This window comes from Eulemur rufifrons, chromosome 17 (genome assembly GCF_041146395.1).
Source record: "Eulemur rufifrons isolate Redbay chromosome 17, OSU_ERuf_1, whole genome shotgun sequence".
Classification (NCBI taxonomy): domain Eukaryota; kingdom Metazoa; phylum Chordata; class Mammalia; order Primates; family Lemuridae; genus Eulemur; species Eulemur rufifrons.
In genome coordinates, this window is record NC_090999.1 from 50,065,964 (window position 1) to 50,080,235 (window position 14,272).

The window sequence follows — 14,272 nt, forward strand, 5'->3', positions numbered from 1 at the left end:
TATATATATTTTTTAAATAAAATAACTGACTGCTTTTCCTTTGGGTAGATTCCCAGTAGTGGAATTGCTGGATTGAATGGTAGATCTACTCTTAGTTCTTTGAGAAATCTCTGTATTGTTTTCCATGGAGTTTGTACAGATTTACATTCCCGACAACAGTGTATAAGCATTCCCTTTTCACTGCATCCATGCCAGCATCTTTTTTTGACTTTTTAATAAAAGTTCTGTTTTGTTCCTTGCATATTTACTCCATAAAAATTGTGTGCTTTTAACAAGTGAATATTGCTTTATTTTTTCCCTAAGTAAAACTGTGTTGTAATTGCTGACTTAATTTTCAGAAATCAGTTCCTTATGGTGAAGTTTTTGTCATCTTGAAACTTACTTCAGATTTGTTTTTCTTGCTCACTTTAGTGTTTACCTGATTGTCACTCTTCAATAATCATACACATACTATAAAGGTCTTCATGTGCAAGTTTTTTTTTTAACCTAAGTTCAATGAAATAGAAAACTGCACATTAAAAAATGCATTTAAATGGTTTTTTTATTGTTTTGATGGTCATTACAAAACATATAGCCAATGCACATTCCTACGGACTTGTAAATTCATCTCAGCAATCTTTTATGCTTAAAGGTTTCCTCAGCCTCACTTCTATTCACTACCACCACCCACCCTTAACTACTGCTGTCCCCTGCCTGTCTAATCCCTAAGTTAAGGGAAACATAGTTACCTACAGGAATATACTATTGGGCATTTATAATATACCATTTCCCCATTAAAAATGATGTCTAAGGAAGAAAAATAGTGGCGGCATTATTTTGAACTTCTTGATGACCTTATGAGTATATTCTTAGTTTAGCGTCCTCATTTTTTTTATTTGCCTAACCAGGAATGATGATGTCCCACGTAATACAGAGTATGTTGCCTTTTCAGTATGAATTTAATGGGCTTTCATGGTGTTTAGATGCTTTGGGATTTTTAAAATTCATTCAGCCACATGATATTCAAAGCATGGAGCTGGGCCCCAGAGAACCTAGGGTCAACAAGAAGCTCAAAGAAGAGTGAGGATGAGCACTTTCTCCATTATACGTAGTGCTTAATTGTTCATAGAATTAATATTTGCATATAAATGAATTATATATATCTGCCATAATAAAAAAATATATAGGAAAGCACTTTGGAAGTTCAAACGAAAATAGTGACACTGCTAGCCTGAGAACCAGGGAAGAATGGTCCTTTGAGGACTTTGAGGTGGGCAGAATTAAGGCAAAGATGTTAAGAACTAGCTTTACAGTCAGAGGAAGAAGTGGAGAGAAAGTAAAAGTCAATATCACAGCAGAGCAAGAGGTGCGGCTGGTGCCTACGTTACCGGCAGTCAGGTTAGAAAGTAAGCCCTGAGTGCCAGGCTTAAGGTTTATAATTGATTGCAGAAGCAGTGGAGAGTCGGCGGGGGTTTTTGAGTGATGCATTCAAGCTGGTATCTGAGGAGCATGAATCTGGCAGGACCTGTGAAATGGAGGGTAGGTTGGCAGTGAAGAGAATGAGGGGGCAGCGAAGGTGGGACTGGGATAACTGACCCCAATGAGGGACACTGCGAAGATAAAGCCAGCTGGTGAGGCAGCCACCAGCGGGAGAGTCGGAGGAGACAGAAGGATCAAATATAATGCCAAAATTCAAGGATGGCGGTGCCACTCAGAGTTAGGAAGGTAAAGGTTTAAAGAACCAAAGTAGCAGGAAGGCAGGTGGAAATGTATCCATTGCCATAAAGAGAGTAACGATATCTTTTCTTCTCATTAACATTCTTAAAATACTGATAAAGTGTTTAAAAAAAAAAACAATTACTAGTGCTTGGGTAATGTTTGGTTTTTGAAGCACTATTTCTTAGGAGCTAAAAAATGGTGCTAGAGAATAGAGCAGCTTGCACTATGCATATGTCATCCCAAGAACGTATGTCTTCCCAGATAGCTTTCCTTGTTCTCTAAGATGATTTCACTGTTGTAAGGTAGGCAGCGGAGTGATCCCTGATTTTTGACATTAGAAAATAAAGGAATGGATCTAAGCAACTATTCAGGCTACCTAGGCACAAAGCTATGAGATAGATAAAGTACAAGCCATCGGTGCTGTCGTAGTAGTAGTTCGCATGGTGAATAATAAGTATAATATTGCTTGGAGCAAAGCAAATGGTGAAAATCGCAAGGATGAGGAGACTTGCCTTGACATACCACAACCATCTGTGATCGTATGCGTTAAGTGTCCGGATGATGGCTGTGTAGCAGTAGATAATAACCACAAATGGAATTAAGAATCCAAAGAATGCTAAGGAGATGAAGTAGAAGAGTTGGAAGAGAGACGAGGACTCGCATGTGTTGTGCACATCATGGCAGGTTGTGATATCCGGCTGGACGAGATAATACTCCTGCTTCAGGATGAGAAATGGCAGCATATATAAGAAAACCGTTGCCCACACCAATCCACATGTCAGCAAGGCATAGGTGCGCTTCGGCAGCCCCCGGTAAGTGAAAGGATGGACGATGGCCAGGTAGCGGCTGATGCTGATGCAGGTGAGGAGCAGAATGGAGCAGTACATGTTCCCATAGAAGATGACTGTGGTGGCTCGGCACATGACTTCTCCAAATACCCAGTTGTTCCCATTGAGATGGTAAGCTATCTTAAAGGGCAGCGTGACACACAAAAGAAAATCTGCAATGGCCAGGTTGGTGTAGAAGACAGCCGTACAAACAGATCTTGTCCTGAAGAAGAGCATCCACAGGGTCACGGCGTTGGCTGGCACACCAACTACAAACACCAGGATGTAGACGGCGGGTATCAGTTTGGTACTTAGGGAGCTGCTCAGGTACCCCATGGTAGCATTATTCACGAGGAGATTTGAAACACTTTCTTCGGGGCACTTAATTTTTACAGTTAGGGTGTCTCCTGTCCTGCCTTCTATGGCAGAAGGGGGGAACACTTCAAAAGAATCTGGGGGAGCTCCACGAAAGGTCTTAACAGGTAAGGTTGGTGTTGCCAAGTTGTCTGCATCATCTCTCATGCCTGTAAGAGAAAGGAAGTGTTAATATGTGATTTGTTGCCAAGCCATATCTGTGGTTCGAGAGAAAATAAAATGAAGTGTCTTATGCTACATAATTTCTGTGGTTATAGAATTTAGGATCCTTTTTATTTTAAAAAAATCATTATCACTCAGATAATCAACAAGTGTGTATTTTAGTAGATATCATATGCCCCAACACCGTCCTGTCCCATGCAGGAACAAAAACTAGATGAATGCTGCTTGTAAGGAGTTTATAATACTATTGGAAGAAACAAAAATAGCCCATCAGAACATTATAGGCAAATGTTATGTTGACTATAAACTGCGTAGGCATTCAGACGATAGTTAATTCAGATGTGTGTGCAAAACTTCAAGGAAAAGATGAACTTGAGTAAAGATAACAAAGTGCGTAGAGAGATAGAACTTAATAGATGAATAAGATTCTGCTGGTGATGAATGGGCACAAGCATAGTGTTGGCTGTCCTGGGATCTGGAAATGCCGGATAAGTCGATTTAGCAAATTTTTATTGCATGTTTATGTGCCAGTGGTATAAAGTTTTAAGTGAACTCCATTCCTGTTAATAACTTTGACTAGTGGAAAAGTTGCATAACAGTGCATTGTGTTACGCTGATAAGGTGCACCTGAGACATGAAGTTGAAACAGTAGGTGACAGCCACATTCCTGAAGGGCCCCTAAACTGTCCTATGAAATCATGTGCTTATTCTTAGATGCTGGGGTTGCATACACACTTTTGAACAGAGGAATTACCCATCGTGGTAGACAGATTAATGGTTCCCCAAAGATTCCACCTGCTAATCCCTGGAACCTAAGACTGGGTTGCTTTACATGGCAAAAGGCACTTTGCAGATGAAATACAGTTAAGGATCTTAAAGATGAGATTATCCTGGATTGCCCAGGTGGGCCCGACATAATCATGAGCCCTTATAAGAGGGGAGGCAAGAGGATCAAAGTCAGAGGTTTGGAGATGGAAGAAGGGCCATAAGCCAAGCAATGCAGGCAGCTTCTAGAAGCTGAAAAAAGCAAGAAAGCAGATCCTCCTCTAGAGCCTCCAGAATGAACACAGCCTTGCCAACACCCTTGATTTTAGGATTTCTGACCTCCAGAAATACAAGCTAATAAATGTGTATTATTTTAAGCCACTCAATTTGTGATAAGTTGTTATAGCAGTAATTAGAAACTAACATAGCCATGATTTTTGACTTGTGTTTAAGAGGACTTTGGTGACAGAAAATAGCTTGAAAAGGTGAGAACTTAGAGGCTAGGGAGCCTGATCTCACTGTAATTGTTCAAACTAAAGATGGTGAATTACTGAACTAGATCCATATCATGGAAAGGCTAAAGAGAACACGTGAGACCCTGTGATAGGGACTTGGCATCTGGTTGGCTGTGGGGTGGCGAGGGAGAGCCAGGGGGCAAAGATGACTTACAGGGGGAGGGTGCCATTAGCTGAGGTGGGACAAGAGACAAGGGAGCAGGGTGGGGGAGAAGCTAAAATCTCAGATTTTGGTATTGTTGAAGATGAGTTGCTGGTGGGATATTAGTGTGTCAAATGTCCAACAACTAGTTAGATAGAAGACTAGATGTGGAGCCCAAAATTCCAGGAGCCCAATTTAGAGGTATGGGTTATTCTCGTCTGCATGGAGGCTACAGTTCAATTTAGTAGGAATGGTTGAGATGGCCTAGGGAGAGATGTGAGAAGAAGGAATCCAAAGACAGACTTTAAGGGGAACAGAGACAAAGGAAGAAAAATCAGAAGATGAAATTGCTTATGATGTCCTAAGAAATTGGAAATGAAGTTTTGAAAGGATAGAAACACATCAGCTATACTACTATAAATATTTGGCATTACTTGGCATGTTGATGTTAACAATCCTAATTCCTGAAAGGGCAATTTCAAAAACAAAGTAAACATTAATGTTCAAACTTGTTGGTTATTATATAATTCCTTCATAAATTGATCTTTGACATGTATAGAAACTATTCTCTCAAATTTCTAATGTTACCTTAAAGATGGACTTTTATGCCCAATATAAACCTCATATCACTTTAAAGTGCCCGTACTCTGCCAGTTCCGTCTTGTCCCACAACGTCTGAATTCCTCCGAGTTGAATACTGAGGTTAGTGTGTAGTAACCTCTTTGTCATTCAGAACCAGTTTTCCTTCCTGCTCTAATCCCTAGCAGTTTGCTCACAGGTGAAATCGAAGCCTCCCGCAGAACCCTGGGATCGCAGACTGCATTCAGTGTGTGAAATACAGGAAGTGCAGCCTGACAACCGGGCGTGAAGCTGATCAGGTGTCAGTTAAGGAAAGGTAGATTAAAGAAAAAGAAAGAAAAGTGGGGAGGTGACATTCCTCTGTGCCCATATTTAGATGTGATCTTTAAAGGTGTGTCGTGTGTCGGGAGTTCAGCCACACAAATCCTTCCACTCATGCATTTTAGAAAAGTTCTTACATCTGCCGTGACCCAGAGAGAAATGCCTTTGAAGACAGGAACAAAGCTGGAGGACGGTGGCTGCAGAACATACAAGTTGTTTCCCTTCAGGATCTGATAAGAGCTGTTGAAATCAAGTGTTTGTCAGTTTTCAGAAAATTCCTGTGATTGAGCAAGACAGTGTGTCTACAAACATGCTAAACAGTGCCCGTGTTCGTGGAAAAGTTGAATTGATTCCATCTTCCGTGAGAATTCCAGATCTGGTTCTGCTTAAATAAGCTTTTTATTCCTTAGAGGCTGGTTTTGCTTAAGAATAGTGCTCATTGTTAAATTTTATTTTATTTTTTGATGCATCTGAATTCTTTATACCTATTTCTATTTGGCGTAATACATCTGAAATGTTTTTTCAACCTGGGAAAAGACCTTGGTGAGGGGCTAATGCAGAGAGAAGGGACTATAGCTGCTACCTGATGGATCTGCATGTTTCTCCCCCAACCCCTGCGGAAGAAAGCAAACGCATTGCCTTTTACTAAGTCTCTTTAGAGTCCCCTTTTCACTTCCACCAAACCCCACGAGCGCCTTGAAGGAACCACCTCCACAAACCTTGTTTCTTTTGCAGTTCTGCTGCTCAGCATTTAGGCTCGTTCACTCCCAGAAAGACCAGGGACTTGTCCTGTTCCTAAATCCCACGTGTGCCACTGTTGTCCACCCCAGGTTCTCTTACAACTCTGACATGCCCCAGGGATTCCAACTATCCATTTAAGCAGCATTCCTTTACAGGGCGTTGTTTTTCCTTTAATTTTGGGTTTTTTCCCCTGCGGTGCCCGACCTCTCCCACTCCTAGCAATGTTGACTGGAGTAGGACCTAACAGTGAAAGGACGGTGGACACAGACCTACCCCAAACTGGTTAATTTTGGAGCAAGCAGATTATTACAGGCTAACATTGTGATTAGTAAAACGGGAAACATATTCGAGATTGAATCGTAGTGTTTGGGAGATCTTATTTCTAAAAATAAAAAATCATACATGAGGATGAGGAAACTCCCTGGTACCACGGAAAGTCAAAAAAGGTATTTCATTTCGGAAACACTGATGTATTCTCATTGCTGGCCACTGAAAGCAGCTGACTTGCTCTTTCCGGCAATAGTCTTGCTTCCCCCATTTGTGTCTTACCAGGAGGTATAAACATAGGATGTTTTCTTAATCCCTTGAAAAAGGGCTATCTTTGCTAAATCAGAGGAAATTCTTACAAACCACAAAAATGTCTCACAAAGAAAATTGCTTCTTGACTTAATTGTAGATATCTAAACTCTTGAATATGCCACCAATTTTTAAACGTCAGTAGAGAACACAGTCTTTGACAAGATTTGAATAGAGTGAACAAACTACAGATACTCACTTTTATGGTTCTACCTTTTAATAACTAAAATTAAACTCTGCCTCTGGGGGTTGCAGTTTATGTGAGAGGTAAAGAAAATTAGGTTCAGTTGAGTCTTAATTTGTAACACAAACTAGCGTCCCCATCCTACCCCACAAGAAAAGAACTTACCGCTTTGACAAGAAGAGGGCCCCAGAAGCAGTAGTCCAGCGGCTGCGAAGATGAGGTCTTTCATTTTGATGACCTGAATCTTGTTTCCCAAATGTTATCAAATGTGTAAAATCACGGAGCACAGATTCACCCCAATTCCATGTGTTAGCAGCAAATGAGAGCCTCGCTCTGTCGGTAGAAGTATGCCATCCTGTGCTGTGCAGGCAGGAAACACGCCCCAGTCCTCTGCAGGGAAAGATGTGACCGCTCGATGTTTCAGTGTGCGTGACTCAGGCCAAGCCTCTGAGCGTGTTACGTTACCTCTGAGAAAGTTATTTAACTCTTACCCGCCCCTAGCAATCTGTTCTGCACAGATGCTGTGATTCAACCCAGTAAATTTATGTGCCTTTGCAGAATGGCAGAAAGTATACAGATGCCGAGTAGCAGTTATTAATGGTTTTGAATCTGTCCCATATCTCATTTTTAACTCATTTTTAAAATGCAGTTCCAAAGTGTAATTTCTACTTAATAATGGAGCTGTCAAAAATTATCCTTTCCTTTATCCTCCCAGCTATTTCAAATCTTAATTCTTAAACATATTATATAATTATAAATTAAGGAAAGCAAACATTTTTTAATAAGCTAAAATTGTTTGAGTGCTTGATTACTTTGAAAATTCTCCATTGGTGTCACGTGGGTCTGATTTTTGTCATCAGTGAGTGCCTGGCCAGAACTTGGTTTTAGATTTGTTTTGGGGGGTGGATTTGAGGGGGTTGGGATTTTTGTTTGTTTGTTTTTTGCCATAGCTTAATGTGTTTTGAGCCATTCGGTAACCATAGAGTCAGATAACTGGCAAACCCTCCCAAACAACACTATTTGATTAAACTGAAATCATAATGCGATATTGAAATGCAAAGGACTCCCTTTGTTCCATGAGTGTTGGTGAGTAGGTCTGAATAAGATTTTTTTTAATTGTGATAAAATATACATTACATAAAATTTACCATCTTAACCATTAAGTGTTCAGTTGAGTAGTGTTAAGTACACTCACATTGTGCAACATATAAGCTTTTGTGAATTATATTCTGGAGCATATGATTTAATACATAGTAAAACAAAAAACTTCATTGTAACAGATTTTTTTCTATAATTAACAAAACCTAAGATTAAACTAGAACAACCCAACATCTTGCTGCCTATGAAACGCAGTGAATTTCACAACACCCACGGGCTGAGGGATAAACTAGGAAGGAATTAATCTGCGGGAACTTTTCACATCCTTGATTAAATATCATCAGACCAAGAATTTCACAATCAAAGGTCAGTGTTTACTACTTCAACTACATAATACGTGGTTACGCAAACGAAGATAGAATGCTATTATATAGTATAAATAATAACAAAAACCGACAGAATATTGAAGGTATTTCTTGTTTAATTAAAACTTTTCTACAAGTCATCTAAATGCAGGAATTTATCACTTGATTTGCACATGGCCTAGATTCTAGTCATTTCATTCATTTGTAGTTCTTATGTTGAACCTGGCTGCTTAGCTGTGGTAGAGATGTGGCCGTCCTGTAAATAGAGAATTATTTATTCTCAATTTTCTGTGAACAGTTGAAATAGGAGACTTTACTTGGGTAGGATTTGATTTTCATTCTCAGTTTTATCTTTAACTTTAGCAGTCTCTACTTCAATGTGTCATGGTCTAAACGCCCTGACTTAAATTCATTGATTTGCAAAATCTCTCTTTAGTTTGGCTTATAAGACAAATACTTTTAAGCCTTTTTTTTTTTAGTTACTTTGTTTTATTTTTTTATTTTTATTTTTTATTTATTTCATCTTATTATTATGGGGGATACATAATTGCAGGTTACGTACGTTGCCCATGTACCGCCTTTCCCCCCAAGTCAAAGCTCCAGGCGTGTCTGTTCCCCAGACAGCGCTCGTTGCACCCATCATGTAGGTATATATCCCTCCCTTCCCCACACCCCCTTCCCGAGTCAGCACCTTCAAGCGTGACCATTCCCCAAACGGTGCACAATGCACTCATTGTGTAGGCATACCCCCATCCCCTCCCCCCACCCCGCACCTCAGTCTGATATCCGATTGGTGTCGTTCCCAGATGTGTATTTAGGTGATGATCAAAGAAACCAATTTTCTTGTGAGTACATGTGATGCTTGTTTTTCCATTCTTGGGATACTTCACTTAATATAATGGGTTCCAACTCTCTCCAGGAGAACCATAGAAATGTCGTATCTTCATTATTTCTTATAGCTGAGTAATACCCAAAGTGATCTACAGATTCAATGCAATCCCTATTAAATTACCAACATCATTCTTCACAGACGTAGAGAAAATAATTATACACTTTGTATGGAATCAGAGAAGACCCCATATAGCAAAAGCAATTTTAAGCAACAAAAAAAAAAAAATGGGAGGTATTAATTTGCCAGACCTCAAACTATACTACAAGGCTGTGGTTCTTAAAACAGCCTGGTACTGGCACAAGTACAGGGACACAGACCAGTGGAACACAACAGAAAATCCAAATATAGAACCATCCTCATATAATCACCTAATTTTTGACAAAACAGGAAAGAATATACTCTGGGGACAAGAATCCCTATTCAATAAATGGTGCTGGGAAAATTGGTTAGCCACTTGCAGAAGACTGAAACAGGACCCACAGCTTTCACCTCTCACAAAAATCAAATCACGATGGATAACAGACTTAACCTTAGGCATGATACAATCAGAATTCTAGAAGAAAATGTAGGAAAGACTTACAGACATTGGCCTAGACAAAGAATTTATGAAGAAGACCCCTAAGGCAATCACAGCAGCAACAAAAATAAATGAATGGGACATGATTAAATTAAAAAGCTTCTGCACAGCCAAAGAAACAGTCACAAGCATAAACAGACCACCTACAGAATGGGAAAAAATTTTTGCATACTACACATCAGATAAAGGACTGATAACAAGAATCTATTTAGAACTCAGGAAAATCAGCAAGAAAAAAATCAAACAACCCTATCAAAAAGTGGGCAAATGACATGAATAGAAATTTCTCAAAAGAAGATATAAGAATGGCTAACAAACATATGAAAAAATGCTCAACATCCCTAATCATCAGAGAAATGCAAATCAAAACTACAATGAGATATCACTTAACCCCAGTGAGAATGGCCTTTATCAAAAAATCCCAAAACAACACATGTTGGTGTGGATGTGGAGAGACAGGAACACTCATACACTGCTGGTGGGACTGCAAACTAGTGCAACCCCTGTGGAAAGCATTATGGAGATATCTTAAACAGATTCAAGTAGACCTGCCATTTGATCCAGCAATCCCATTATTGGGCATATACCCAAAGGAAAAAAGGTCATTCTGTAACAAAGACACATGTACCCGAATGTTTATAGTAGCACAATTCACAATAGCAAAGATGTGGAAACAACCCAAATGCCCATCAATACATGATTGGATTACTTTTAAGCTTTGAAGTGAGATTGTAACCGCCTTCTCAGTAAAAGTCTGTGTGGTGCATCTTCTATGGTGATCATTCATAAAGGAAGGCACAAATACCCTTCAGAAAAACTGAGACAGATACAAATGAACGTTTATGGAGCTTAGTTTTTAGCCTATACCTGGGTGTACTGAGTTCTCTTAGGGCTTGGAAATAGAGGAAAAAGAGTTCCTGCTTCCCTGTCTCTCTCTTCCTCTTCTGGTCTTCCCCTTTCCATCTTGCTTCCTGTTTGAACCTCCCCCATCCATTCTTGAAAGAAATGGAAAACCTTACTGATAGCTGGTGGTTCCCACGTGGCCTGCCATGGAGCTAGAGATGATGGTGGAAGCAAGTCCAAGCCTTCCTCAGAGGGTGCCTTTGGCCCAGACGTTGCAGGCTGAAATAACAGATACTTTGTCCCATTTTCAGAGCCCTTTCCACGTGCATCCTCTCAGGTTAGCCTCTGAGGGAAGTAGGGTTGGAAGCCCGCCAAAGGGGCTGGAGACTTGTTACTGTTCCTTCCTGCCCCCACCCGTCCTGAGTCCTAAATGATGGAGTTGCTTCTCTAGGCTCCAGTGTTGGAGTCCTTTCATTCACCACAGTCTTTTTTATGTTTTCTGATAAAAAAAAAAAAAAAATTGCATTTACTTAGAAGCATTCAGAATGTCAACAAAACAGCTGCAACTTTTTTTTTTTTTTTTTTGCAAGTACAGAGTGGTATTCAGTTAACAGAATAACAATTATTTCATATAAGCTACATCAGAGACAACTGAAGATGAAAAAACTACCATCCCCATATATTTGTGCTGTGCACCAAGAACTGCTTTAAATGTCCATGTCAATTTACAGCCCCCGTACCGTACTGGGCAAGGTTAGTGGCTGTCGAAAATACCACCAGGACAGGGCTAGCTAAAGACACATTCGGTAGTGTGTTAACTATACACAAAAAGACACTGTATGGTTTAAAAATAAATCTTACACAGTCTTACATTTCAGTCTTCCTTTTTCTTTAAAAGGAGCGAGTTGTGTACAGGGGGATTAAATGCTTTTCAGACAAGAAAAAAAACTGTGCTAAAACCAACTTATTCATCGTCTTCTCCATCTTGTTCCCCCTTTTCCTCCTCTTCATCTTCCTCATCTTCTCTCTTTTTCTTGCTTTTTTCGGCCTTGACAACTCCCTTTTTTGCTGCATCAGGCTTTCCTGCAGCTCGATATGCAGCAAAATCCTTTTCATACTTTTCCTTCAGCTTTGCAGCCGCCTTTTCAGAAGGCTGCTTGTCACCTGCAGCAGTGTCATTCCACATCTCTCCCAGTTTCTCCGCAACGTCACCAGTGGAGAGGCCATGATGTTCTCCTTTGATTTTAGGTGATACTCAGAACAGAACAAGAAAAAGGCTGCCGGAGGCCTCTGGGATGCATTGGGATGCTTGAACTTCTTTTTTGTTTCTGCTTTAGGAAGGACATAGGTTTTCATTTCTCTTTTTTTTTTTTTTTTTTTTTTTTTTTTTGAGACAGAGTCTCACTTTGTTGCCCGGGCTAGAGTGAGTGCCGTGGCATCAGCCTAGCTCACAGCAACCTCAAACTCCTGGGCTCAAGCGATCCTATTGCGTCAGCCTCCCGAGTAGCTGGGACTACAGGCACGCGCCACCATGCCCGGCTAATTTTTTTTTTATATATATATTTTAGTTGTCCATGTAATTTCTTTTTATTTTAGTAGAGACGGGGTCTCGCTCTTGCTCAGGCTGGTCTCGAACTCCTGACCTTGAGCGATCCACCCGCCTCGGCCTCCCAGAGTGCTAGGATTACAGGCGTGAGCCACCGCGCCCGGCCTCATTTCTCTTTTATAACGGGCCTTGTCCGCCTTTGCCGTATCTTCAGACTTTCCTTTCTCCTTGGCAGACATGGTCTTCCACCTCTCTGAGTACTTCTTAGAAAACTGAGCAGTTGACTGAAGCATCTGGGTGCTGCTTGTGCTCCTCCTGGCAAATTTGCACAAAGACTATGTATGATGACGTTTTGCCTCTCGGCTTCTCAGGATCTCCTTTGCCCGTGTTTAGTTATTTGTCCTCAGCGAGGCACAGAGTCGCCCAGCGCCCACCGGCTCTCACTTGCCCTGGCGCTGTCTCTGTGGAGCTCAGCGTGCTACAGTGGCACAGTGGCTCACCGCAGTCTTGATGTAGGATTTGCAACACACCAGTCCTCCATTCCTACGTATAGGTAGAATGTTCCCATTTTTTAAATGGAATGTCACATCTTCCCCGAAAATATTTCTACTGTTAACAGTTGCAATATTGGACAAGTATTTACAAAACACAGTTGCTACCTGGAAGTCCCATTTAATGTATGCCAGCCAGCACTGCATTTATAGCAGTATCATCAGCATCAACTCACAGGTAAAATAGTAAAGATAATGCAGTATGTTTTCATTGCTGCTCTCACTTCCTTTCTGAAGCTGTGCTTAACTACTTAGTCTTTTCTCCGCCTGCAACTCAATGCCTTGCCAAAGGTTAATCCTTTCTTACCTGTTTCTGGATCATGTATCTATAGCTAATACTGCCCTGATCACATTGTATTATAATTTCCTTGACACATCTGTCTGTCTCTTAACTAGGTTGTTAGCTCCTTGAGGGCAACCACCGTGTGTTTATTTTTGTCTCTGTATCTGATAAATCCAAGTTTAAAATATCCCACGGTACTGTGGAGCACCCCTTGGAACGTAGTTTGGGAACCAAGGTTATTGAGTGACTGGGGGAAAACATTTGACTAGGGTAGCCAGGAAAGACTTTTTGGAAGATGTAGCATTTGAGTTGAGGCCTGAATGATAATGAAAGGACAGTAGCCATGCAGGCAGGGTAGAGTGTTATGGTCTGGAGGAGGCTGCTGTGAAGTTCCGACAGGGAATGGGGAAGTGGAGGGTGTGAGGTGAAGCCAGAGGGGTAGTAGGCAGGGACACGTCATTAGAGCTGCACAGTCCAGGAGAAACGAGTTTGTGCAGTGGAAGCTTTTAGGGGAGTGTAAGCAGAAGAGTGGTGTAATGAGATGTCCATTTTGAAGAGAGCATCTGATTCTCAATAGAGAACAAATTTGGAAGCAGCAAAAGCACAAAGGGAGACTGAGCAGCTTGTCTGTTGGGAGATGACAGTGGGCTGGGAAGAAGGGAAAAGTGGTCAGATTTGAAGTCTGTTTCTTGTACAGTATAAGGCAATGCTTGGTAATTGATTATTAAGAATTTGTGGAAATTACACTGAAATGGCTCCTGAAAAGCAGTTATTAATCCTGTTTTCTCATCATTCACTGTTCTTTTATCCTATGACGTTGTTGACAGGATCCTGAGAGTGTTTCTAAAGTTCTTTGGCTGGATGAGATACAGCAAGCCATCAATGAGGCCAACGAGGACAAGGACAGAGCAATACAAGGTAAGCACGTGGCACCTTTTGTTCATGAAACTTGCTTTGCTTGTATTTGGGTATGTGGCTGAAGTCATTTAATTTTTAACTTCTGGAAAGATTTGGACTCTCTTACCAAGTTTTAGTTCTTGGTAAAAATCAGTTGATTGCTCTATTTTCAGTGATTAGATGCTATCTCCAACAAAATTTGACAGTGTTGCTGAACAAAATCCTGAAAGCCAAAAATGCTTTCCAAGCTCTCAAATTTTATGATTGAATCAAATTCTTTTTTCTCTTGTTCCTTGGAAAACTAGCCCATTTTTCCTTAATAAATGTCCATTTTC

At 40.7% G+C, this 14,272-nt stretch overlaps 2 protein-coding genes and 1 pseudogene across 3 annotated transcripts in view; 1 reads left to right on the plus strand and 2 right to left on the minus strand.

Moving 5' to 3' along the window:
- Positions 1-14,272, plus strand: part of IQGAP2 (IQ motif containing GTPase activating protein 2) — a 278,338-nt gene that overhangs the window by 187,597 nt on the left and 76,469 nt on the right. For both annotated transcript variants that reach the window (XM_069492248.1, XM_069492249.1), the window contains one exon: positions 13,868-13,958. In XM_069492248.1, coding sequence (XP_069348349.1) covers positions 13,868-13,958 — 91 coding nt within the window. The remainder of the gene's footprint in view (positions 1-13,867; positions 13,959-14,272) is intronic.
- On the minus strand, positions 1,409-7,114 carry F2RL2 (coagulation factor II thrombin receptor like 2). The gene is made up of 2 exons (XM_069492250.1): positions 7,051-7,114; positions 1,409-3,049 (listed from the first exon to the last, which is right to left on the minus strand). The coding sequence occupies exons 1-2, from the start codon at positions 7,112-7,114 to the stop codon at positions 1,977-1,979; spliced, it is 1,137 nt and encodes a 378-aa protein (XP_069348351.1). The 3' UTR covers positions 1,409-1,976.
- LOC138398369 (high mobility group protein B1 pseudogene) lies at positions 11,547-12,599 on the minus strand (annotated as a pseudogene).